General features: G+C 34.6%; 2 protein-coding genes across 5 annotated transcripts; one reads left to right on the top strand and one right to left on the bottom strand.

Moving 5' to 3' along the window:
- The first annotated feature begins 1,150 nt into the window (after window positions 1-1,150).
- LOC117325809 lies at window positions 1,151-6,437 on the top strand. 2 transcript variants are annotated; one of them, XM_033882293.1, is made up of 6 exons: window positions 1,151-1,259; window positions 2,982-3,043; window positions 3,398-3,540; window positions 3,906-4,143; window positions 4,397-4,467; window positions 4,919-6,437. In XM_033882293.1, exons 2-6 carry the CDS (start codon window positions 3,028-3,030, stop codon window positions 5,147-5,149), a joined length of 699 nt encoding a protein of 232 aa, XP_033738184.1. In that variant the 5' UTR covers window positions 1,151-1,259; window positions 2,982-3,027; the 3' UTR covers window positions 5,150-6,437. The 2 variants fall into 2 exon arrangements, with proteins under 2 accessions (XP_033738184.1, XP_033738183.1); XM_033882292.1 differs by lacking the exon at window positions 1,151-1,259 and adding an exon at window positions 1,865-2,428 and having other exon boundaries at window positions 2,982-3,042; window positions 3,396-3,540.
- Window positions 6,438-6,728: 291 nt separating this feature from the next.
- LOC117325810 lies at window positions 6,729-19,944 on the bottom strand. Of its 3 annotated transcripts, none has more exons than XM_033882296.1 (6): window positions 19,791-19,944; window positions 16,315-16,359; window positions 10,063-10,220; window positions 9,552-9,789; window positions 8,924-8,995; window positions 6,729-8,587 (listed from the first exon to the last, which is right to left on the bottom strand). In XM_033882296.1, exons 2-5 carry the CDS (start codon window positions 16,352-16,354, stop codon window positions 8,955-8,957), a joined length of 477 nt encoding a protein of 158 aa, XP_033738187.1. In that variant the 5' UTR covers window positions 16,355-16,359; window positions 19,791-19,944; the 3' UTR covers window positions 6,729-8,587; window positions 8,924-8,954. The 3 variants fall into 3 exon arrangements, with proteins under 3 accessions (XP_033738187.1, XP_033738186.1, XP_033738185.1); XM_033882295.1 differs by lacking the exon at window positions 19,791-19,944 and adding an exon at window positions 18,203-18,346; XM_033882294.1 differs by lacking the exons at window positions 16,315-16,359; window positions 19,791-19,944 and adding an exon at window positions 18,204-18,348 and having other exon boundaries at window positions 10,063-10,222.
- Between the last annotated feature and the right edge of the window lie 6,706 nt (window positions 19,945-26,650).

The following is a 26,650-nucleotide window of genomic DNA, read 5'->3' as shown; positions in this document are numbered from 1 at the left end:
TGAAGTTTGTTATTGCTATTTCTCAGAAAGCACTGAATTGATCTTTCTCAAATTTCATATGTAGGTTCCTCTTGGTGCTTACATTAGTTATGCATATTGCATTTTGAGACCAATCGGAAAACAATATGGCCGACAGGCAGCCATCTTGGATTTGGACAATTGAAGTTTGTTATCACTATTTCTCAGAAAGTGCTGAAGGGATCTTTCTCAAATTTTATTTGTAGGCTCCCCTCGGTGCCTAGTTATGGATATTGCATTTTGAGACTAATCGGAAAACAACATGGCCGACAGGCAGCCATATTGTATTTTGACAATTGAAGTTTGTTATCGCTATTTTACAGAAGGTACTGAAGGGATAGAACAATCTGCCACAAAATATCATTCAAAACCTTGAAATAACATCATTCAAACCAGGGCTCACACACACGATAAAATCCTAAAACAATCACACAAATGTTTTTAACCTGAGCTCTCTCTTATCTAAAAGCTGGTAGCTAGATGGGGCGCTACATCAAATGTATAAATATTTTTTCAAATGCTAATGATAATGATAATTTGTGAAGCGCTTATAGGCATGGGATCCTCAAAAGTTTGAAAAGAAAGGCCTCATTAATTTTACAGGTAATCTAGGACCTTCATATTACATCTACAACTACGTATACATTAACCCATTGAAGATGTCAAATAAGATTACCCGACTACCTATTCTGACAATTAGCTGCCAAGACGCACTTGCAATCAAAAGTAGATATGAATTTCTTTTCTTGCCAATATTTTGTCCTAGTCCTAATCAGGTATTGGTGATGTTCCATACAAAGTTGACCATGTCCCCACTAAACAAAAGCAGTTAAAATAATTTGTTTTCGTTTGTGTCTTCAGTACTTTCAGTACTTTGATTTTTTATATAGGACTAGACATGCCCCTGTGATTATTAAGCGTTGGTCCGTCTGTTCTTGAACAGAACAACAGCGAAACAATATACGTAAACACACCATGTTTACTGATCGATTTTATGTTAATTGTCTTATACATTGTGTAACGACGTCTTTAAATCTATGTAATATTACACGTAATTCAAATGGAATATTCCACACAGTTAGTATGATGAAATATTTCTGATGTCCCGTGATTCACGCGTAAGATTTAAAAACACGGGAGAATTACCTTGGTAAAATGCATGGTGCTGCGTGGCATGGAAAACTTCAAGTCATGCTGTTTATTTTCTATTTATATTTCAACGAAGAAGAAAATCTAACCTTGTAAGTATTGCCATCATTTTCATTCATTCATAAACATCATACGTCACTGACATATACACTACACTAGGCTAAACATTATATACACACGAGTGTAATCCAATATAAATATATATATATATATCAGACACAAGGAAGTATTCAGGCTATATACTGTATGTACATGTATAATATACCAAGTGTCCGTTTTATCGTGTTAAATGCTATTGAAATAAAGTCAAATTCAAGTATTAATGTATACTATGGTTTTAAACTGTTTTACAAAGTTGAACAAGTTCTGAGTTGCGCAATAGGCCTAAGTGATATAAAGGCAGCTACATTTCACTTTGCCCTGGATATGAAGGGGTTTATAAAGTCACACCTATCAGAGAATAGAAACTCAGAGTTCGGTTGAATTATTTTGTTTACATGTCCAAAGTCATATTTATTCTGGTCAAGATCCGGGATCATCTATTAGATCAAGCTGACACTGTAAACACGTGCTTTGTCGAACACTCATTCTATATTGTTTATCTACAATGCACCGATGCTTGTAACGATCTCACACTATGTTACTATTTTTAACATAAATAGCTTCTCAGTGTGTGTGTGTACAATACGGACATGTTAACTCCGTAAGGTACAACAACAACTGGTCGAATGTTCTCGGGGTATCTATTAACAATCCCTAAAATACACTGTGTCCCGCCCGTCACACTGATCTGTTGTAAGCTGATCCTACTGTCGGACTTTGACACTTCAACAATCAGCTGGTACTAATCCAAATCAATTAATCATCGATTCCGTTCATGATTATCTACGACAAATATGGACATAATGTTATCACAAAGTACGTAATGTATATATATATACACACTAACCCATGTATGAATGAGAGATGAGTAATTTTCCTGTGGGTTACCACATACATTAATGTAGGTATGATTCCATTGGAAAAGCCCATGCTTGACAAAAAAAGGAGTGAACTCATTGATAGACTGTATTCCCCACACTAACCGTGAAAATATAGTAACAGATTTCATATACCAGCGATATATAATATACGTAATATCTAATACCAGCGATATATAATATACGTAATATCTAATACCAGCGATATATAATATACGTAATATCTACAAGATCATTTGATGAAATTTAGTGTTCCAGGATGCCTGAATATACTGTTAAAGGTGAGTTAAGTCGATATGATACATATATATATAAAGGTGAGTTAAGTCGATATGATACATATATATAATATTACTCTAACCTCGTATACAACTGTTGTAATTTGAGAGATGATATATTAGTTTTTACGTGTATATTTATTTTTGCAATCGTATGGTATTTTTCTTTTTAATGCCAGTTGTTCAGTAGCTTTATCTTGAATTTACTTTTTCACGTCATTGTTTATCTTTGACATTTACCTCCCAATATGTTATTCGCATATCTTATTGCCAAGAGTTTCTAAATTGTATCTACACTTGCCTTGTATATTTGTTTCATAATTTTGGGGAAAATGCCTTTTGATTATTTTCCCGACTTCCAACCTGGAATTCAACACCTTGGAGCCCTGGCATCACTGATGGGTTCTTGAATTAAAGTTCGACCTGTGCGATGCAGTTTTATTTTCATTATTTTGCATTTAATGTGTACATTCCTTGTATGTGCGTTCATTTTGAGGGTTACAATGCTAACATTACCAATACTTATTAATCCATTTCAAATATTTGTTTACAACAGGTGAAACGTCACTGATGTATCCAATGAGAGATGAAGTTAGTAGAGGATGTGCGACATTAAAGGTACAGTGTTGGTTTACCTCCGAGTATGTAGTTCACTAAACCAATCGTATATTTATATTGTTATTGTCAACCTCTCAATGTAATCTCCCCTTTTTATTTAAATCAAAAACACTCACATTCACTTTATTCGTTGTCTTCGTCATGAATGTGATCCTATTGTACAGCTTTTATTTTTGTATCATTTCAAACTTGTCGACATGTCTTGCAATTAGTAAAAATGTTAGGAATTAAGGTAAACATTTAAGTAAACCAAACGCAATTACAATGCCTTTACATGGTATGCTGGTGATACACATTGTTTAAGTAACAGATATATTCATTTTAAAACCTAGACATGTGGTTTTATCTCTCTAGATGGATCAACACCTCGTCAGAGTATCGACTGTCTGTTACTGAAAACGGATGTCCAATACTGGCGGAGAGGTATACTGGAGATGTTACCGAGACAAACCAAGGGAGGCAATCATAAACAACTACTTACTTTCCTGATTTCAAACGTGAGTGAATTTTAAGTTTATATTTAGTTTGATGTAATCTATAATATTTTTAACCGATCAATGCTATTTACTGATATTGACAAAGAATATAGTATTCAGATTTGATAAGCTTCCATTGTGGTATAAGAAAATAAAATGTAAATAAAATTGAGCTTTATAATTGTTTCAAGCTAGGGGAGATAAGCTTGTGTAGGAACAAAGCTGGACAATTCTTAAATAAAACGAAGGGTCTGGTAGACAATCTACAGGTAACAATGATTTATCATTGGCATAGTGATTGCTTCTTAAAATCACAGGATACTAGTATTCTCCTGCTTGTTTATTCTGATAAATATTCAATAAAATGTCACTTTTATTTTATGTAGGTGACAAATGCTATACATGCTCGAAAAATTGGACCAAAAATGTTAGTTACAATAAACTATCAAGACGCACCAAGTGACCTGGACCTTGTTAACTGGAGAAGAATCATGATAGGTCTAAATTTGGTGTTGGAGGAGCCGGATACTAACCGTAATATACAATCTATCGGTGTTAGTGTGGCCAGCAATACAGACGTCACCAGTCTTAATGGTTTTCTGGAAGTATTGTGTTTCTTAAAAGGTAAGAATATCATTTTACAAAGTTTGTGTTGAACAGATTTCTCAAATACATATTAAAATATTTCATACAAGTTTCGATCTAAGTCAGGTTTCAACTTAAACAGCGATAACGTCTTCATAGTCTTTTGGCAAAAATATCTCACACAACATGTACCTTAAAAAAGTCAATCTTTCAATTCATTTTTCTCTTCCTCTTCGTGTGTAGTATTTACTCATCAGCATATGTTCATTGTACATGTTGTGATTATTTTCAGAGCTATCCTGGGATGTTGTAGAATTCATCATCAGTCTCAGAAAAATTGACGCGTCTGCATTATATGAAACGGTAAGATATATGAATTATATATACATTTGTTATTAAAGAATTTAACACATATATAACCATTAAGACTATTAGAGATTGTCGTGTTACCGGTCTACGAGTTATAAGGTTTTTTTTTCAGAAATTAAATGCACTAAATATTAGCAGAAATAAAATATTCTTTATATGTAAATGTTGGTTGCAGAAATAAAATATTCTTTATATGTAAATGTTGGCCCTCCTTAGTCCAAGCCAAACAGGATTATATTTTTGTTAGATTCGTAAATATTACTGTCTACTTTTCTTCATATCAATATTACAGATATTTACGTGTTGGAGTAAGATTTAGTTTTCTCATTTAATTTATGTTCCAAATAACGTAGTGCTTAAATAGGCAGTGAATGAGATATATAATAGACCTGATGTTTCCATGTTCTCGAAAATATTTCTTTAATCATAATTGTGTTGATTTCAGCTGTCCGATACGTCCAATGGATTTTCTGTACCGGATTGTTTCTATGGAACAGTGATAGAATTGTATGAACGCAATATGTCTGTCATGAGGACTTTGGGATTCTACAGGAGATCACCAGAGGAACACATTACGTGGACCCAACCAGAACGAGGTTCTATACCAGCTATGATGGGCGCTATCCAAGGGTTATGTAAACCTCTATCTGGTGTTCAAGAGAGTTGTGGACAGTGATGTCAAATTAGTCATTTCTATTTCCTCATTATAAGCGTGACACGTGTTCCTCATCAGATTAAAACATCATCGATAGATGTTTCCGGACCACTTTGGATTGCAATACATAGTTTCCTGTTATAAAATTTACACAAGGAACAGCTGACATGTTTTTAAACTAAACATCGCGAAAACTTTCTCTAATCATTGCTTTATTTTTATCTTTTTTTTTTTTTTTTTTTTTACAAATTTATTAGTTTTGAAGTATTTCCTTGAAATATGTGTGTATAATTCCTTAGCGAATCTCCGTCCGATTATCTATATACATGTATGTTTACTGAGTTATATAACGGGATATGTGCAATAAATATGTTTTTCCTTTAAATTCTGCTTTTGTTTCGGACTCTCGTCAGAGAAGGTAATGGTAAATCGTGATGTATGTCGATGATGCCGTATACTTTATTCGAAACAAAACCAATTGGGTGGGCTTTGTTTACAGCTCAACCGGATGGAAACCAATCGTATGATCTGTAAGACGCGTACAAAACTGACACACGAGTGAATAGTACATTTATTTTTTTTATATGCCACGTAATGAATATAATAAATGAGTCGTACAGTGGTTTCGTCATACGAAGACTCGTCAGTGGTGCCAGGAACACTATACAGGTGTTCGTCCTACTAGTTAGGACTCGTCAATAGTGCTAAGGACATCATACAGCTGTTCGTCTTTCTAGTTAGGACACGTCAACTGTGATAGGGACATCATACAGCTGTTCGTCTTTCTAGTTAGGACACGTCAACTGTGATAGGGACATCATACAGCTGTTCGTCTTTCTAGTTAGGACTCGTCGATGGTGATAGGGACATCATACAGCTGTTCGTCTTTCTAGTTATGACTCGTCAATGGTGATAGGGACATCATACAGCTGTTCGTCTTTCTAGTTAGGACTCGTCAATGGTGATAGGGACATCATACAGCTGTTCGTCTTTCTAGCTAGGACTCGTCAACGGTGATAGGGACAGAGCAGTTTGTCCTTCTACCTGGGACTAATCAGTGGTGCTAGGGGACGAACGCAATAGGGTTTCAGCCTGTATTGAAAACCGTACAATATATTTGACTTACATGTCTATTATTATTTAAGTAATAAACAACTACGGTTGACTGTGTATATCTATGAAACATAAGAACTTATATTATGGAATTGTTGAAGGATATGATAATGATTATATGACGTAATCCTCATGTTTAAATGGATTGTTTAAGGAATTCAAAAAGCATATTATTAAATGTGTGTTATTATTGAAATCATTGTTTTTCATCGTGATGTATATTTGAAATGGGTTTTATCAGATTGTCATTTTTTTATGAAGTTCGTATTATACCAGTATCAATAATTTATGTAATTAGCAATCCTGTGTGGTCTACAAATTCAGTGCCACAAGACGATATAAGAGCGAAGAAATTTAGACAGCCATGCTGACGTCTCCGGCCATATCATTTGGATTTGTAGAACAGGTCGACCATGCACGTTATTACTTGGCGAGTGTATATGAAAGGTGACAACATTCCATCGGTATAAACAAAACACACATAGAAGAGTCTTTACATTGTCTTTATATTTGTTCTCATATCGAATCACATTTAAATAAACAATCTGAACAGTCAAATCACAAATACATTTAGACACATTCAAACTCCGAAAAAGTGTGATTATTGATATATTCTATGTATTGTTGTTGTTATATATCAGCACATTAGAAAGTAATTTGATTCAGTTCATCATATTTTGCCCAGAGAAAGGAAAGAAATAATTTAAAAAAAAATTTTTTTCTAATTTTCAGCTTTTTTGATATTCATATCACGGTTTAACATCAATTTCAAAATCCTGATAAAATCGTTTTTTGGTAAAACTAATTTGACCTTTTGTTACTGAACTCTAGCACTCTTATGTCCCTTCCTACATGCTTATTTTAAGGAATACAAACACTCAGGTTTTGAAGTACAGGAGAAATTAATTTTCGCTAATCAAGTGATTAAGCTAATCGCCTTTTGACAACTGGGCCCAGATGACTGTGTGATGGTATGGCATGCACATGATCGTTATAAATTTCAGGGACTTGGTTTTAATTCTCTATTACATTGTAAGGTGGCGAGTTTCATTCATTATTCAAGCGTCATTTTTCAATGATGGTGTGTAACCATTCTCCAAACAACTACAGTGATAAAATTAATTGTGATGTTCAAATTTTAGAACGTAATGATAAAAAAATCTGTAATTGATCATGTTTATTATTAATAACAAATACATAGTAAAATAAAACATATATGATGCATTCTTCGATGTATGGTATTCTTATGGTATCACGTATTCATCATAATCTTTCACCTGTTCAACAGTTCACATTCACATCAACACTGAGATCTATTGTCTACTGGCAGTGGTTGTTTCTTTGAGATTATTTTGTTGGGAGTATTGTATAATCTTCACAGCCTTATACCTTTACATAATACATGTTAAATATATATCAACCTAATAACAATATTGATCAATATACTGACGTATTTGTCATTACCGGTTGCCTTAAATATTACCTTCCTTAGCTGAAAAGACACCTTGCATGTAACTGCCAAAATTAATATCAAAGTTGGTGGTGAGTAATGATCAAGGAATTAACAAACTCTAAAAATTGATCAGTGTAACTTACTCGTAGACTGGAACTAAAACTATTGGTAGATAACGAAATGTGTTTCTAAACGAACGATCATGTATGAATAGACTAGTAAGATCCTAACAACCGTTGGCTTTGATACACATCATGGCTGGTTTTGATAATACAGGTGTATTAGTAGTACGGTCAATCGAAATTATTCAGGCCAACTTTCAATCCGTTTATAGTGTATTTCGTATTCGTACGCTGATGAACTTATTCCATGGTCCATATTATGGAGTAGCCAGGGGTACTTTCCATAGTGACGTCCGTCCGTGTGGAAGAAAATGATGTGTTGGCATAGTGCCTTGAATCGTTATACAAGGTATCAATAGAAGTCCAGAATCTATCACAGTTTTTCGTTTATGTGGTTGTAGGGTGGCGTGAATAATATACAACATCATATTCTTGTTTTTAATTGATCACAATTTTTCTTTGTCGAAGATGCGATATCTTTATGTATTTTCTGTAGCCGAAATTCTAAAAAAAAAAAAAATAAAAACAAAATGATTACGTTGACTAATTGGTCGCCTGTACGCCTGAAGGGCCTCGCAGTAGTCCACGTAACAAATACAGAATAGATCTTGTACAGTCCTGACGTTCTGGTCGTGTCCATGTTATGTCCTCCTCTGCTGAACGCCTGTAAAACCCAATTATTCGCATGGCCTCTTTATTGCCCTGATATAAAGCACGAATATGTTGGAAATACATGGACGGTATAGGGAAATTCATGGCAGTGTCGGTCAGCTGAAACACAAACATTGTTTTTAAGTTTTCAGGTTATATTTGCCTTTAATGATTCAATTATCAAAATAATGAAACAGAAATACATCAAAACGTTAATCAAATAGACCGTTTTGAGCTTAATAAATTGAGTTAAGCACTGCATCAGTTACTGAAAGGGATATTAAAGGGAGGCATCCAGCTATATTAACCATACTTCTAACAATGAGTAGATGTTTGTGAAGTGTTGGCTTTTGACAAAAGTTTAACTCTGTCACAAAATCATAAGAGTTAATCTAAGAAAATCTTGTATTACAAAAAAAAAATAGTGTTGGTTTTGTTACAAAAATAATCACATACCGTCTCGAACAGAACACTTCCCCCGGTCGTGTCAATGTGTAGAAACCAACTGGACGAGCCTCCATGGAAGCTCTAAATAAGAAGACGCAAATAGTACGATAAATAAATAAATAAATAAATAAATAAATAAATAAAAGCACGATCGTAATTGTATCTGTTTGAAAAATCTGCAAAAATAGGAAAAATTGATAAAAGTCCTAATACACACAAAATCCAATCATTTCGACATCCGTGTTTAGTTTAGTCATAGGTACTGAAGTATTACATAAAACCAGAATCCTGGTCCAAGATTCATCAACTTCGGGAAATCCCTTAAATTAAAAAGATCTCCTTTTTAAACTCTTATGCAGACGTTCTTTACATATTATTAACTATTTCCTCGAGTTGATATATTATATGTCTTGTTACATTGTGTAACACCTGAACTATTATTTAATCATGTAATGTGAAGCGCGTTATGGTATTTTTGAAAATAGAATGGTGCGCTAAGTAAATGTATAGCATGTTATTATGCATGTGGGTGTTCTTCATGTGTTTCAATAGATAACGTTGTCTACTTTTGGCATCAATTTTTAATTTGGTTTTGCCCTGGTATATCAATATTATATTTTTCGTTTATTTCACTCACCTTGAAATGCCTTAAGTAGAATCAGTAGACCGTTTAATGAGCGATGATCCGTAGTATGCCATATGTTGACTGCTATACTCCGAATCTCAAAGTTCGTATCTGGTTCCTCTAAAACCAGGTTCATTCCTATTAGTACTCGTCGCCAATTCACCAGATCTAGGTTTGGTGGTTTCAGGTCGTAGTTGATTGGTACTATGGAGTGATTCCCATTTCCATAAGCTACGATAGCATTACTGATCTGTTAACAGAGCGACATGATCGGTTTGATTACACAACCAATATAAAATAATATTCTACCCACTTCGTAAACAGCTATAAAACATATGTTAAATTGAAGTTATGATGTACTCTGTCTTTGAAGAAATCAAAATTATGGTCAGATAATGACTTGCTATGACATACTAATACAAAAACATACTAATTTTGTTGATTTTTGTAATCAGACAGGAAAGCGGAAAACTTAATATACTCAACTCAAAGGAAAAACAGACAAAACGTAAAAGTTACTAACATTGGATATAAGGAAAGATATATCGCTCTGTAAAGATTGCTGGTCTTGGTGGGGTCTTAACATGCCAAACAGTCCTTTTCGCCAGTAGCGAACCTGTGTTTTCTGTAGCAAGCATTCTATACAGTAGGATGGTGCAGCCGGTGGAGGGTCACGATCCTCTATATAAAGAAAGCAAAGTGAAGAGGCATAAAAAGATTAAAAACATGTTAATCTCCCAGAGGCAAGTTACTTTTTGAAAAATATGAAAAACAATAAAAGTCCAGGATCTGATGGTTATACTGTAGAAGTTTTTTTTTTGGAATAAAGTTGGTAAATTGGTAGTTCGTTCTTTAAATTTTGGCTTTTCGAAAACAGAATTATCAGTAACTCAGCGACAAGTTGTAATTACATGTATATCAAAAGGTGATACACCAAGACATTTTTTGAAAAATTTAAGATATAAAATTGCTTCTGGAGTGATATCATACAGAATAAAAGGTGTATTAAATAAACTTATAAGTCATGATCAGACAGGGTTTTTATCGGGGAGGTACATTGGGGAGAATACACGTCTACTATATGACATTATGAAATTCACTGAAGAAAATTATATCCCTGGCATGATTTTGATGGTATATTTTGAAAAGGCTTTCGACTCTGTGTCTTTGAATTATATCAGGAAAGTTTTGAGATTTCTTGGCTTTGCAATGACATTTTAAAATGGTTTGATACATTACACAAAAATGTAACATCAACAATTAATCAAGGGGGGAATCTATTTCCATTTTTGAAATAAAAAGATCTTGTCGTCAAGGTGACCCAATAGTTCCCTATATCTTCATTCTATGTGCTGAAGTCTTAGCAATTCGTTTAAGGAAAACTAGTAATATAAAAATAATTAAAACAGACAATTTTGAAATTCTGACATCCCTGTATGCTGACGATACATTTCTTACATTAGACGGTTCAGAAAAATCACTCGCGAGACTCTAAAAGAATTTAAAAAAATTAAGAACATCTCTGGCTTAAAAATGAATGTAGATAAAACTGAAATAAATTCGATTAGAAGTATGAAATATAGTTATGACCCCATGATCCCAGAATTCAATCTTAACGGGGGGAAAAGTAAATTTACATTGCTTGGTATTGAATTCGATGTGAACCTACAAAACACCCTTAAACTGAATTTGTATAAGAAAATAGTCAAATTAAAAAGTTTTATCAAAACATAGGGGAAAAAAAGAAAACTAACTCCTATTGGCAAGATCCACATCATTAAGTCATTAATGATATCCCAATTTAACCACTTACTTATATCTCTTCCTAACCCAAGTGAAAAGGTGATAAAGGAAATAAATCCATTATTGTTCGATCTTTTATGGGATAGTAAAACTGACAAAGTTAAAAGAAGCATCGTTGTTCAAGACCATTGTAAAGGAGGTTTAAAAATGATAAATCTATATGCATTTATAAATTCTCTTAAATTGGGGTGGGTCAGAAGACTACAACACTGAAGGGAAATTGAAATATATCTTAAAAGAGAATTTTGATGTGGATCTTCTATTAAATATTGGTGGGGAATATATATCTCACTGTAGTAAATTATGTACAAATCATTTTTAGAATGATGTTTTTCATGCCTGGTATAAATTGATTAACTCTAAGGAAATTAAAGAACTCCAACAAAATTCATTTTGACTAAGTGCATTAGGCATAATAAGGACATAACTGTTGCTGGTAAACCCGTGTTCTTAAACCATGTTATAAATCAGGAATACATACAATTGCAGACCTTCTAAAGAGTTCACGGGACATTACATTCTATTCATTTGAAGAACTTTCACAAAGATATCAATTATGTACAAATTTTCTTCAGGTCCAAGGATTAATATCTGCAGTTCGGAAATGTCTGCCAGATCCTCTACCCCAAAATATCCCACCAGTTATTCGCCCTTTGCTACCTCCTATTATACAGTGTTTTCTCTCAAATATCAGTGATTCAAAACTCTTTTATAATATTTTCAATAAAACAGACACTGTTGCTACTGGCAAACCAAAATGGAATTAACAGCTCTTATTTGATGAAGGAGAATGGAGTAAAATATACAATATTCCACGTAAAGTAACAAAAAATACTAAACTTCAATGGCTTCAAATCGCATTTCAAAATAAAACATGAATTATAAAAAAAAAACAAGTTAATTTCGGTTACTAATAACATCACGGGTTGTAAAAAAGATAAATGTTCTAATACATTCTGCAAAAAAAATCTGAAATATTCTTCTTTTCACTTATTTCTTTTCCTTTGAAAACACATCTCATTTGTTAAGTTTTGTCAACACGAATTAAAATATTGTGCTCAAAATATCTCTCAAAACAATAGCTTTAAAGATAGGAAGCAAACATGATAAGTTGTATTTGATATTGTTAACAAAATGCATTGAATTCAAACAATACTCCTCGATATATTTAACTGTAAATTTGACTGAAATGATGAAATAACGCAATTTGTGCTGAAGTATTGCTTAGGAAGAGTAACAGTGCATTTAACACTGGGTTTCTATAGTATATTTTCTGTAGTATATGTTAACAGTCGTACAAAATGGCAACGTAGCTTAGACAGACATAACCCGCCACAAAACACGAGCATTGTTCACGGAGCAACGTTGATCCGGGATTTTACCAAATTATATAAGATATCTTATATAATTTTATAAGATATCTTATATGATAAATAAGATATCTTATATACTTTTCTTTATAAGATGTCCTATATAATATATAAGATACCTCATAAAAGATATGATATCTTAGAAAGAAAATTAAATAAGATATCTTATATATTTAATACGATATTTATATAGTATATGATATATCTTATATATTATATAAGATATCTTAAAATGGAAATTAAACAAAATTATATCAGATATCTTATATGATTCGATTATAAGATATCTTATAAAGAACGAGATTTGATGGTTTGAAATAGATATATAATTGCCATATATTCATGTTTGCTCGAACACGACATCTGCCCCGTGCCTAGTCGATCGTGGTCGCGACAGAGGAATGCAACAAAACGGAAGTTACCTTACAGAGGGAGCAGTCATTCTCGAATTTTTAGGTTTTGCTAGTCTCACGAGACTCTCGTTCTTTATAAGATATCTTATATTGTTATGAGATATCTTATATACTTTATAAAATATATCATAAAGAAAAGTTTATAAGATATCTTATTAAAGATATAAGATATCTTATATATTATATAAGCTGTCTTATATAATATATAAGAATAAAGAAAAGTTTATGAGATATCTTATAAAATTTAAATAAGATATCGTATACACATAAGATATCTCATAGACATATAAGATATCTTCTATAATATATAAGATATCTTGTATAATTTTGTAAAATACTGGATCAACATTGCTCCGCCAATAAATGACAACTTGGCTTGGAACAATGTTATAACATGGGGACATTATTATTACCTGGGAACATTGTTATTACCTGGGAACATTGTTATTACCTGGGGACATTATTTTTACATGGGGACATTATTTTTACATGGGGACATTGTTATTACCTGGGGACATTGACATTACCTGGGGACATTGACATTACCTGGGAACATTGTTATTACCTGGGGACATTGTTATTACATGGGGACATTGTTTTTATCTGGGAACATTGTTATTACCTGGGAACATTGTTATTACCTGGGAACATTGTTATTACCTGGGGACATTGTTATTACCTGGGGACATTGTTATTACATGGGGACATTGTTATTACTTGGGGACATTGTTATTACCTGGGGACATTGTTATTACCTGGGGACATTGTTATTACCTGGGAACATTGACATTACCTGGGGACATCGTTATTACCTGGGAACATTGACATTACCTGGGGACATCGTTATTACATGGGGACATTGACATTACCTGGGGACATTATTATTACCTGGGGACATTGACATTACCTGGGGACATTGACATTACCTGGGGACATCGTTAATACCTGGGGACATTGTTATTACTTGGGGACATTGTTATTACTTGGGGACATTGTTATTACTTGGGGACATTGACATTACCTGGGGACATTGTTATTACCTGGGGACATTATTATTACCTGGGGACATTATTATTACCTGGGGACATTATTATTACCTGGGGACATTGTTATTACCTGGGGACATTATTATTACCTGGGACCATTGTTATTACCTGGGACCACTGTTATTACCTGGGACCATTGTTATTACCTGGGGACATTGTTATTACTTGGGAACATTGTTATTACCTGGGGACATTGTTATTACCTGGTGACATTGTTATAACCTGGGGACATTGTTATTACCTGGGGACATTATTATTACCTGGGGACATTGTTATTACCTGGGGACATTATTATTACCTGGGGACATTATTATTACCTGGGACCATTGTTATTACCTGGGGACATTGTTATTACCTGGGGACATTGTTATTACCTGGGAACATTGTTATTACCTGGGGACATTGTTATTACCTGGGGACATTGTTATTACCTGGTGACATTGTTATTACCTGGTGACATTGTTATTACCTGGGGACATTGTTATTACCTGAGGACATTATTATTACCTGGGGACATTGTTATTACCTGGTGACATTGTTATTACCTGGGGACATTGTTATTACCAGGGGACATTGTTATTACCTGGGGACATTGTTATTACCTGGGACCATTATTATTAACTGGGGACATTGTTATTACCTGAGGACATTGTTATTACCTGGGAACATTATTATTACCTGGGAACATTGTTATTACTTGGGGACATTGTTATTACTTGGGGACATTGTTATTACCTGAGGACATTGTTATTATCTTGGGACATTGTTATTACCTGGGGACATTGTTATTACCTGGGAACATTGCTATTACCTGGGGACATTGCTATTACCTGGGGACATTGCTATTACCTGGGGACATTGTTATTAACTGGGAACATTGTTATTACCTGGGGACATTGTTATTACCTGGGGACATTATTATTACCTGGGGACATTGTTATTACCTGGGGACATTGTTATTACCTGGGGACATTGACATTACCTGGGGACATTATTATTACCTGGGGACATTGACATTACCTGGGGACATTGACATTACCTGGGGACATCGTTATTACCTGGGGACATCGTTATTACCTGGGGACATTGTTATTACCTGGGGACATTGTTATTACTTGGGGACATTGACATTACCTGGGGACATTATTATTACCTGGTGACATTGTTATTACCTGGGGACATTATTATTACCTGGGAACATTGTTATTACTTGGGGACATTGTTATTACTTGGGGACATTGTTATTACTTGGGGACATTGTTATTACTTGGGGACATTGTTATTACCTGGGGACATTGACATTATCTGGGGACATTGACATCACCTGGGGACATTGTTATTACCTGGGGACATTGACATTACCTGGGGACATTGACATTACCTGGGGACATTGACATCACCTGGGGACATTGTTATTACCTGGGGACATTGACATTACCTGGGGACATTGACATTACCTGGGGACATTATTATTACTTGGGGACATTATTATTACCTGGGGACATTGACATTACCTGGGGACATTGACATTACCTGGTGACATTGTTATTACCTGGTGACATTGTTATTACCTGGGACCATTGTTATTACCTGGGGACATTGTTATTACCTGGGACCATTATCATTACCTGGGACCATTGTTATTACCTAGGAACATTGTTATTACCTGGGGACATTGTTTTTACCTGGGGACATTGTTATTACCTGGGGACATTGTTATTACCTTAGAACATTGTTATTACCTGGGGACATTGTTATTACCTGTGGACATTGTTATTACCTGGAACCATTGTTATTACCTGGGGACATTGTTATTACCTGGGGACATTGTTATTACCTGGGGACATTGTTATTACCTAAGAACATTGTTATTACCTGGGGACATTGTTATTACCTGGGGACATTGTTTTACCTGGGGACATTGTTATTACCTGGGGACATTGTTATTACCTGGGGACATTATTATTACTTTATAACTTTTAACTTGTTTTTTACTTGTATATTTATCCGTTTCACTGTTTTCTACAAACCTTTATATCTGTATTACATTATTTGGGGCATAAATGTCTGCGCCATTTCAATACCGATTTGAATTACATGTAAATATTGTTTTAAAATCGAAGTGAAGTGTTCCTTAGTTTACCTATGGCCCCACCATCCGCCATCGGCTTGCACACACACATTTACCCTGAAACAGACAAAGCACGTGAAACCAACAGGGACAATGACATGACACAATTATCGGCCATCTCTTCCAACATTAATGAACTAAAGTTGCATGATGTCTCTATATCATAAAGACACTTTTTTAAATTTTGATGTAAAAGATTAATTAAAATTTATTTCGTGATTACTTATATCCATATTATTCAAGCTAACATTCTGTTAAAATATCCCTACAGAGTTATATGATTCCCCAAGTATTTCATCAATACCATGTAACTTAAATACAGCCCTTTGAATTGTTGTGGTGAAAATTAACTAAAGACAGACAGATAAACATGATAAACAATATTCACTACTTGGGGAACATGTTTATCCAATATTACTAGTGACTTAAACGAAAATCAGCGTATTCCCAGTAATGAATATAATAACATTACGAACCAGTTGACCTTACACAATTAACTTGACTTCTCACATTATAGAGAAACTGTTGACGACACCCCCCCCCCCCCCCCCCCCCCCCCAATAAATAAATAAAATAAATAAATAAACAAATAAATAAATAGATAAATCAATAAATAAATAAATAAACGAAAGAAATAACGATCCACCATGGTGTATAACAGAATTAGTGGGATAATCAAAAATAATGTAAGGCAGGCTAAAATGGAAGGTCATAGCACACGATCAAAGAAAATTAAGATAACACTTGGTATTGATGGAAAATTGCAAAATTAACAATTTTTTCCACCAAAGAATCTTATTTCTGCTTTGATCGGAAGTAATATTCATTAATACAGATGCTGTGACCATTAAGTCTACCAAACTAAACTAGAGATATGGTTGTGTTAACGGGAAATCGCCATCATATAAGAATATACAACAGGAGCTAACCAGGAATTCATTCTAGGGCCACGTTTATTTCTTGTTTCCATAAATGATATGGCCAATGATGACACTACTCTTTATAGGGATAATTGATAGCCCCATCCCAGTAAAAGCACGTTATGAATAATAATTTATATATGTAAAGTAAATAATTGGACATATAAATAGCTGTTAAATTGTAATCTTCCTAAAATATCATAGGCCACATCATCCGCCAGTATTAATGAACAATACCGTATTATCAAACATTACATCTCACAAACATATCGGTGTTAATTTGGCTTCTGATTTTAGTTAGATTGAACGCATTTATAATATCATAGATAAAATTGTAGCTATACCCAGGAAATTAAAATTTGTACTTGATAGATATTCGATACAAACTCTATAACCATTTATCAGACCAGTTTTAGAATATACTGATGTTTTTGGTATCATTACGACTATATTTTTAATTTGATAACAAACATGAGTTTAGATAAACAATATTCATTCTACAACCAACTCTGTCACGGTTGGGAAGTCTGTACGTTTACAGAAGTCGTGATTATGTGTCGACCTGAATATTATGATATGACGTCATCATACAACTTAAACGATACCCCAAAATATTGAACATTAAGTGAAACTGTAAAATTGTAACGTTTCAGTTAAGAAAAGCAATCTACCCCCATAGTCCATACACCCATTTAGAAATAATTTACGGTAAGTTCATTTGAAAAGATTTTACTTGGATCAGAGACGTGTATATCAGATATACAGGTCTATGTTTGGATCCAACGATTTCTTACATAGTAATATCAACAACTTATGCACCGGGTACAATACGTTATAGTATACATCGGGTATTTCTAGGGTATGATAATGTGTATTTGACACCATTACAGTCTACTTTCACAAAAATCATTTCTGAAATCTATAAGACGATCATCTGACTACAGATGAAAATCACCCACGACGTAATAACATGTACCTACTTTTTTAGAATGTCCTTGTGTATCCCCTACCGGTACAGGATAATCTCTAATTAGTTGTCCAGTGCCCATATTACACCAGTAATCTTCTGACAGTTATTACGGCCTACATGTACATATCAAGGATGTCGTATGTCCCGTCGGCTAACGGTAGAGCTCTACCGGGATGACCTTCAACCCTCACTACTATCTTTATACACCCTATCAGACAAGCTTTATTAATAAATCAGAATATTTCCAAAAGTTTTTGAGACAATTGGAAATTACGACGTAAGTATAAAAAGGGTCCCTGTTAATGAGTTATCCGAATGAAAATACTTTGATGGTAAAAAATGGGGGAAAACGCTGTTTAAACCCCTGGTAAAATACACAGTCGTGCATGTTATGCTGTGTGTGTCAACACATGGTTTATGAAAAACTTCAAAACAACATCTGACGTTCTATACAGACTTTGGCTTTTGACTTTTAATGTAATAAACCTCTTTAACGACAAGTTGAAGGGGCATTCCTCCGTTTAAATAAAGTTTAGGTCGTCAAAATTAAACTTACTGGAAAATATGTAATTTTCCAAGTAGTAAAAGTTATACTAAATTCTCCGAGTATTAAGTCCTGAAAATTCTTTATTCGACCCGAAGTATCACTAATTACCGTAAAGACATACGATATTTGTATACGATACGCCTCTTTCCTGTGCATTTCGGTGTTTAATTCATTAAATCTAGGCACAAACATTCATATGATCAGCGTTCGGACATAGATTTCAACATACAAATTGTGCATGTTTCTGATGTCTACACGAAGGAATGCCTCTTTAATTATGATACAATGCATATTGGCCGCTTCATTACAACTGCATTATTTCATGCGCCAAGAAAAAAGTTGTGATTTAATATTTGCAAATATATCATTTCAATTTATAAACCAGGTTTTGTTTCATTATTATGAAAAGGATTAAAGGTATACAGAGAGGAAATCTAAAATAATATTATAACGTATTACAAGGGTTCTGGTATAAAATCCAAAATAACAGACATAGGAATTCCATAAGTTAGTACTATAATAAGTTCGAAGGTAAAATTCTTTATTTTGAAAATCAAACTCACTGTTGTAATAAAATCTACACCTATAGATAAATGTATGTACATTATAGTAAATTTTGACATGAACATGTCCAGTTCGTTGACCAGGATGCATTTTCAACAAGATATATGTTTCATATTTTGCCTGCCATATTCACAGCATATTTTATCCGAATGTGATGATGTGCTTTTAATTACTATCTATGAATAGTTTGTACAACACATTGTATCAATTTCAGATGCAATATTCATTCGAACAATTTTTCCAGTTAATTTTAATTGTCGTACATTGCATAGACTAGAATTATATAAACAAATCAAAAAGTCACTTACACCATTTACCCATCAACACATGCAATTATAATTTTGTTGCAAATAGAGAATGTGTTCGGATGGATTAGTGTAAAATTATATCTGTATTGCAACAGAGAGGGAGGGTGTCAACATGGATGTAATTTGCAAAATATGTGAATTTTAGAAAGTTTTGCATGCGGAATTTGCAAAATACATACCTGGTTGATAGAGAATGTAAATTCCCAAAGATCATGCATTTGAAAGATACGTTGATTCAGCACAAAATGTACCACCATTCCACGTAAAGATAATTATATAGCGTTAAATTACACCATTGCTGCATGGTGTCAGTTGGAATAGAAGGGGGTTCCCCTCCTTTTCCGATAACCTGAAAATAGAACGTTATCCCTTTGTTACATTTGACACGGTATGTTTTAATATCACATTATCTTTACATTCGTGACTAGTTATTCTTATTGTTTCTAAAAGTGTTCACTTTCTATAAATTACCTGAACCACCAACGTAAACATGTTAAATTATGTTTCACCGAAAAAGACAAACAAAAATTATCTGAACGATGCAGAGTGTATTGTTTGTGTTATTTGTTGTTCGTCAGTACGAGCTCCAGTTAAACTATTATGAAACGGACAAGAGAAATTAAAATACCGATATATCTGTTAAGTAAAGAGTATAAATGATGTGCCTATTAAAATATGAATTATCGCTATAACATATCGATACTTCTTTTAGTAATCTGTGTTGATAACATAAAACAGTTCGGTACCCCCGATTGGCCTCTTTTGTCAGAGACCTATATACTATATAGTATATAGGTCTCTGCTTTTGTAATGTAATCCACAAGTAAATTACAAACACACATGAAACAGTTATAAGTTTAGTAGGATAAACAACGAACAACATGTCCGCGTGTTACTTAGTGATCCCTTTGGTCGATAATTCGCCGAAGGCCTGTTGTACATGCACGTACTATATAGTGTTACAGATCATGAACAGATTTCTGTAGGAAAAATGCCAGTGTGTCTGAAACGATTATATTCATGACAGATTACGTACTTACCAAAAGTTCAATAAAGCGCCGAGAAGATACAAATACATGGCAAAAGATTCAGTGTATAGAACGAAATTTGTACACGAACATCATTCTACTAGACCGGGACTCGAACGTAGGGCCCGGAACTATATATACTCTTACCATTTTGAGCTGTTAGTCCGGATTATTCCGACATTTCTAGCAAATTCCTGTCTGATGTCGATAGACCTATCAACGTCAGACCAATACAAAGGAAATCGATAAAACATCTGAATAATTAGTCTTAATGGTAATCAGCTATCTAGACCTATCGGGATCAGCCCAGTCCAATTAAAAAGATAGGTAAATATATCATGTCTATATATATACTCGGGCTCAAACTGGCCACCTCTCGCTCTCTTCAATAACATCCATGATTGACTGCATGGTATCACGTTTGTCAATAGTACAGTAAAAACAATTCTCTCGCATGCTTTCTCGTGTTGTTAACTTTGTTTATTCGTTTTTACTAGATTGGAGGTAGACGTAACACGTTTAAAACCGCATATTGTAGCTTTCACCTGAGCTCAGAATCCATCCAAAGTTTGTTATGTGGTCTTATAATGACTGTTTATATACCTTCTGCAACAACAGATAGAAAATAATCACCGGCAATATCAACGGAACGCAATTCAATCAAAATTGCCAATCAAAAAGTTTAACTTATTAATCAGCCTATCTATAAGGCCAAACATCTCCACTATAGGGACGAGATACAAAATGTAGGTTTACAGGTACATATACAAAAATACTGTACACTCGTCATGGTCACTAATATTATATTCTATGATAATGATATTGAATTATTACATTCAGAAATATTACAAAATATAATGTATGTAGTAAACGATGTTTTTTTTCATTCTATGTCTGTGTTGTTACATATTGTTGGGCCGTGACTTTTTATGTTACAATTACGTTGTACCGGAGCCAGTTATCACACAGGCGTCTGCATCTGGCTAGTATCTATAGAAAAATAATAATTTCTATAATTTGTTAATATAGCCTGTGGTATCGGGGACGTAAGTTATGAAAATAATAAAATATCCATGGATAAAAATAATGAAGTAAGAATATCAACTGGAATCATATAGCATTAGAGACGCCAATCTAAGACAATTTTAAACTAAGTTTAGAGTCTGTGAACACGACTTAGAACTAGCCCGCGGTCGAATACATGTAAATAATATCTCGAGACACTTAAGGGTTTTAAAAGTTTCTAATGTTATTGTAAACGAAATCCACATTTTTTGTGTATAAATGTCCTTTATAAGATCATGTTAGAGAAATATGTCTTGATAAAATGATATTAGATAGGTAAGAAGATGAAAATCTTATTTCATCTTTGTTATTTAATGGCGTTCTATTCATAAAACAGTCAATTTAATATTCTCCTGATGTTTGCACATGTATATTGCCATCAAATCACTTGGGTAATTAGAATTTTATTAAAAACCTTTGGATTTAATTTTAAATTGTGATGTTAAAGAAATTTTACTTATGAAACCAAATAAAAATGCATGAAGTAATTATTTTAACCTTATTTAATAGAATCAGACACCAGAGACCTATATGAGAGACGTATAACAATTATTTGTCATTACGATTTCTGTTTTCTCTAAAGTCCCAAGTTTGATACGAGTTATGTCCCTTTGTACACGTAAGTTTTCCCGCCATCGGTCTCAGGAACACGTGAAAATTGGCAGACGTTTACATCTTGTTCTTGGTTTGAGGATTAGCTACATGTATCAGTTTTACTCATATGAATACATGTATCCCACCAAATTCTTTAAGGCCTTCGGCGTATTTGTTCATCCTCCATATGATGAGCAATATCTGTTGGCTAGATCTGCCATGGCTATATGGCGGATTTTAAACTACAGACTTCTCTCACAAAAATGCCCAAGCATGGGGGATTTTTCCACTGACATCATGTATGTATATTTTTCCTCGTTTTATGTTCCCACTTTCACTTGAGGAAATTAGGAGATTCTATAATGATGACACCAAACCAGACAGGTATCTATAATGACGACACCAAACCAGACAGGTATCTATAATGACGACACCAAACCAGACAGGTATCTATAATGACGACACCAAACCAGACAGCAGAGACATATATGTCTCTGCAGACAGGTATCTATAATGACGACACCAAACCAGATAGGTATCTATAATGACAACACCGAACCAGACAGGTATCTATAATGACGACACCAAACCAGACAGGTATCTATAATGACGACACCAAACCAGACTGATATCTATAATGACTACACCAAACCAGACTGGTATCTATAATGACGACACCAAACCAGACTGGTATCTATAATGACGACACCAAACCAGACAGGTATCTATAATGACGACACCAAACAAGACAGGTATCTATAATGACGACACCAAACCAGACAGGTATCTATAATGACGACACCAAACCAGACAGGTATCTATAATGACGACACCAAACCAGACAGGTATCTATAATGACGACACCAAACCAGACTGGTATCTATAATCAAGACACCAAACCAGACAGGTATCTATAATGACGACACCAAACCAGACTGGTATCTATAATGACGACACCAAACCAGACTGGTATCTATAATGACGACACCAAACCAGACAGGTATCTATAATGACGACACCAAACCAGACTGGTATCTATAATGACGACACCAAACCAGACAGGTATCTATAATGACGACACCAAACCAGACAGGTATCTATAATGACGACACCAAACCAGACTGGTATCTATAATGACGACACCAAACCAGACAGGTATCTGTAATGACGACACCAAACCAGACAGGTATCTATAATGATGACACCAAACCAGACAGGTATCTATAATGACGACACCAAACCAGACAGGTATCTATATAATGACGACACCAAACCAGACAGGTATCTATAATGACGACACCAAACCAGACTGGTATCTATAATGATGACACCAAACCAGACAGGTATCTATAATGACAACACAGAACCAGACTGGTATCTATAATGACGACACCAAACAAGACAGGTATCTATAATGACGACACCAAACCAGACAGGTATCCATAATGACGACACCAAACCAGACAGGTATCTATAATGACGACACCAAACCAGACGGGTATCTATAATGACAACACAGAACCAGACTGGTATCTATAATGACGACACCAAACCAGACAGGTATCATCACGACACCAAACCAGACTGGTATCTATAATGACGACACCAAACCAGACAGGTATCATCACGACACCAAACCAGACTGGTATCTATAATGACGACACCAAACCAGACAGGTATCTATAATGACGACACCAAACCAGACAGGTATCTATAATGACGACACCAAACCAGACAGGTATCTATAATGACGACACCAAACCAGACTGGGATCTATAATCAAGACACCAAACCAGACAGGTATCTATAATGACGACACCAAACCAGACTGGTATCTATAATGACGACACCAAACCAGACTGGTATCTATAATGACGACACCAAACCAGACAGGTATCTATAATGACGACACCAAACTAGACAGGTATCTATAATGACGACACCAAACCAGACAGGTATCTATAATGACGACACCAAACCAGACAGGTATCTATAATGACGACACCAAACCAGACTGGTATCTATAATGACGACACCAAACCAGACAGGTATCTGTAATGACGACACCAAACCAGACAGGTATCTATAATGACGACACCAAACCAGACAGGTATCTATAATGACGACACCAAACCAGACAGGTATCTATATAATGACGACACCAAACCAGACTGGTATCTATAATGATGACACCAAACCAGACAGGTATCTATAATGACAACACAGAACCAGACTGGTATCTATAATGACGACACCAAACAAGACAGGTATCTATAATGACAACACCAAACCAGACAGGTATCCATAATGACGACACCAAACCAGACAGGTATCTATAATGACGACACCAAACCAGACGGGTATCTATAATGACAACACAGAACCAGACTGGTATCTATAATGACGACACCAAACCAGACAGGTATCATCACGACACCAAACCAGACAGGTATCTATAATGACGACACCAAACCAGACAGGTATCTATAAAGACAACACCAAACCAGACAGGTATCTATAATGACAACACCAAACCAGACTGGTATCTATAATGACGACACCAAACCAGACTGGTATCTATAATGACGACACCAAACCAAACAGGTATCTATAATGACGACACTAAACCAGACAGGTATCTATAATGACGACACCAAACCAGACAGGTATCTATAATGACGACACCAAACCAGACAGGTATCATCACGACACCAAACCAGACTGGTATCTATAATGACAACACCAAGCCAGACAGGTATCATCACGACACCAAACCAGACTGGTATCTATAATAACGACACCAAACGAGACAGGTATCCATAATGACGACACCAAACCAGACAGGTATCTATAATGACGACACCAAACCAGACGGGTATCTATAATGACAACACAGAACCAGACTGGTATCTATAATGACGACACCAAACCAGACAGGTATCATCACGACACCAAACCAGACAGGTATCTATAATGACGACACCAAACCAGACAGGTATCTATAATGACAACACCAAACCAGACAGGTATCTATAATGACAACACCAAACCAGACTGGTATCTATAATGACGACACCAAACCAGACAGGTATCTATAATGACAACACCAAGCCAGACAGGTATCATCACGACACCAAACCAGACTGGTATCTATAATGACGACACCAAACCAGACAGGTATCATCACGACACCAAACCAGACAGGTATCTATAATGACGACACCAAACCAGACTGGTATCTATAATCATGTTGACATTTGATATTAGTTGTGTAAAAAATTGACAAAACTTTCCTGTCCCTAGAAGCTGTATAACAGCTACTTACGAGGGCCTCGTATAATATTTATAGTTATTACAGTCTCTGCTGTATTATCACGACCATATATTGTACGTATTAGTCTATGATAATACCCTAAAATCACGATAATAAGCCCCGGGTTATTTTCTTTTTAGGTAAAGAATTCCAGGCTTATTTCGAGGCAGGCGTATTTTCGAAGTCATTTATCCTGTAAGGCAAGTAAGGCTTATTTACGAGATTGTCTTATTTTCGGAACCTTTCATTGGTGAAACAAAAATATATAAATAACACTTGCTGATATACTAATAATAGTTAATGAAATCGTCAGCACTATTCTTAATTACTCAAACACTGCTGATGTTATTTTTCTGTTATTCATTTCAGTTGGTCTTCATTGAGACAGGCATCAGTTCCAGAGGAAACCAGAATCTGGACACTTGAGATAGAGTTTTAGGGTCCCGGCGTTCACCTTTAAAGCCTTTAGATATGGGTATGTTCAGTTTTAAAGCCTAATTTATACATGACTTCCGACATGACAAGCTTGTTGAACCAAAGAAGTCAAACAACTAAAGAATTCATTGAATTGAAATTGGCCGTTTATTTATTAAACGACCAATTGAAATTAACTTGCAATACAAGCTGATATTTCAACTGCATCTCTATTAGGCGACCATCTGTTCTAGACGACCATTTCAATTCCTTAATTGCTAAATGTACGCAACCACAAGCATCTGCATCTGGTTAATATTTATAAAAAAATATTAGCTCTTGCTCCTACTATATTGTTTTGATGCTTGATGCTGGTTTCATGACCAGCGATTGCATAATATTCCTCGCTGTGGTTGCAAAAACTCTCCAAACAGCAACCAGAAGTCTAAAAAAAATGGTGTCTATTCCAATCTTTTCATAATATCTGTTCTATTTATGTATATTGCTGTTTTGTGGTCAAATTCAGTATCTATATATGTGGCAATTATTTCACATAGGAATATTTGTAAACATTATAGATTATAACCACTTAATATCAAGGATGTTTCCAGCCATATCTCATGAA

Source organism: Pecten maximus, chromosome 4 (assembly GCF_902652985.1).
Source record: "Pecten maximus chromosome 4, xPecMax1.1, whole genome shotgun sequence".
Taxonomy (NCBI): Eukaryota; Metazoa; Mollusca; class Bivalvia; order Pectinida; family Pectinidae; genus Pecten; species Pecten maximus.
The sequence above is the reverse complement of the archived record's forward strand: the minus strand, read 5'-3'. Positions and strand labels throughout refer to the sequence as shown.

What these genes read in the sequence shown, in the direction of transcription:
- LOC117325810 (XM_033882294.1), bottom strand. Translation starts at nt 18,271, where the DNA reads ATGGGCACTGGACAACTAATTAGAGATTATCCTGTACCGGTAGGGGAT. An exon ending in TATCTTTCCTTATATCCAAT is followed by an intron (nt 9,790 to 10,062) that starts GTTAGTAACTTT and finishes CTCTGTTAACAG; the next exon opens with ATCAGTAATGCTATCGTAGC. An exon ending in TCTACTTAAGGCATTTCAAG is followed by an intron (nt 8,996 to 9,551) that starts GTGAGTGAAATA and finishes CTTCTTATTTAG; the next exon opens with AGCTTCCATGGAGGCTCGTC.
- LOC117325809 (XM_033882292.1), top strand. Translation starts at nt 2,407, where the DNA reads ATGCCTGAATATACTGTTAAAG. An exon ending in AGTATTGTGTTTCTTAAAAG is followed by an intron (nt 4,144 to 4,396) that starts GTAAGAATATCA and finishes GATTATTTTCAG; the next exon opens with AGCTATCCTGGGATGTTGTA. An exon ending in CGTCTGCATTATATGAAACG is followed by an intron (nt 4,468 to 4,918) that starts GTAAGATATATG and finishes TGTTGATTTCAG; the next exon opens with CTGTCCGATACGTCCAATGG.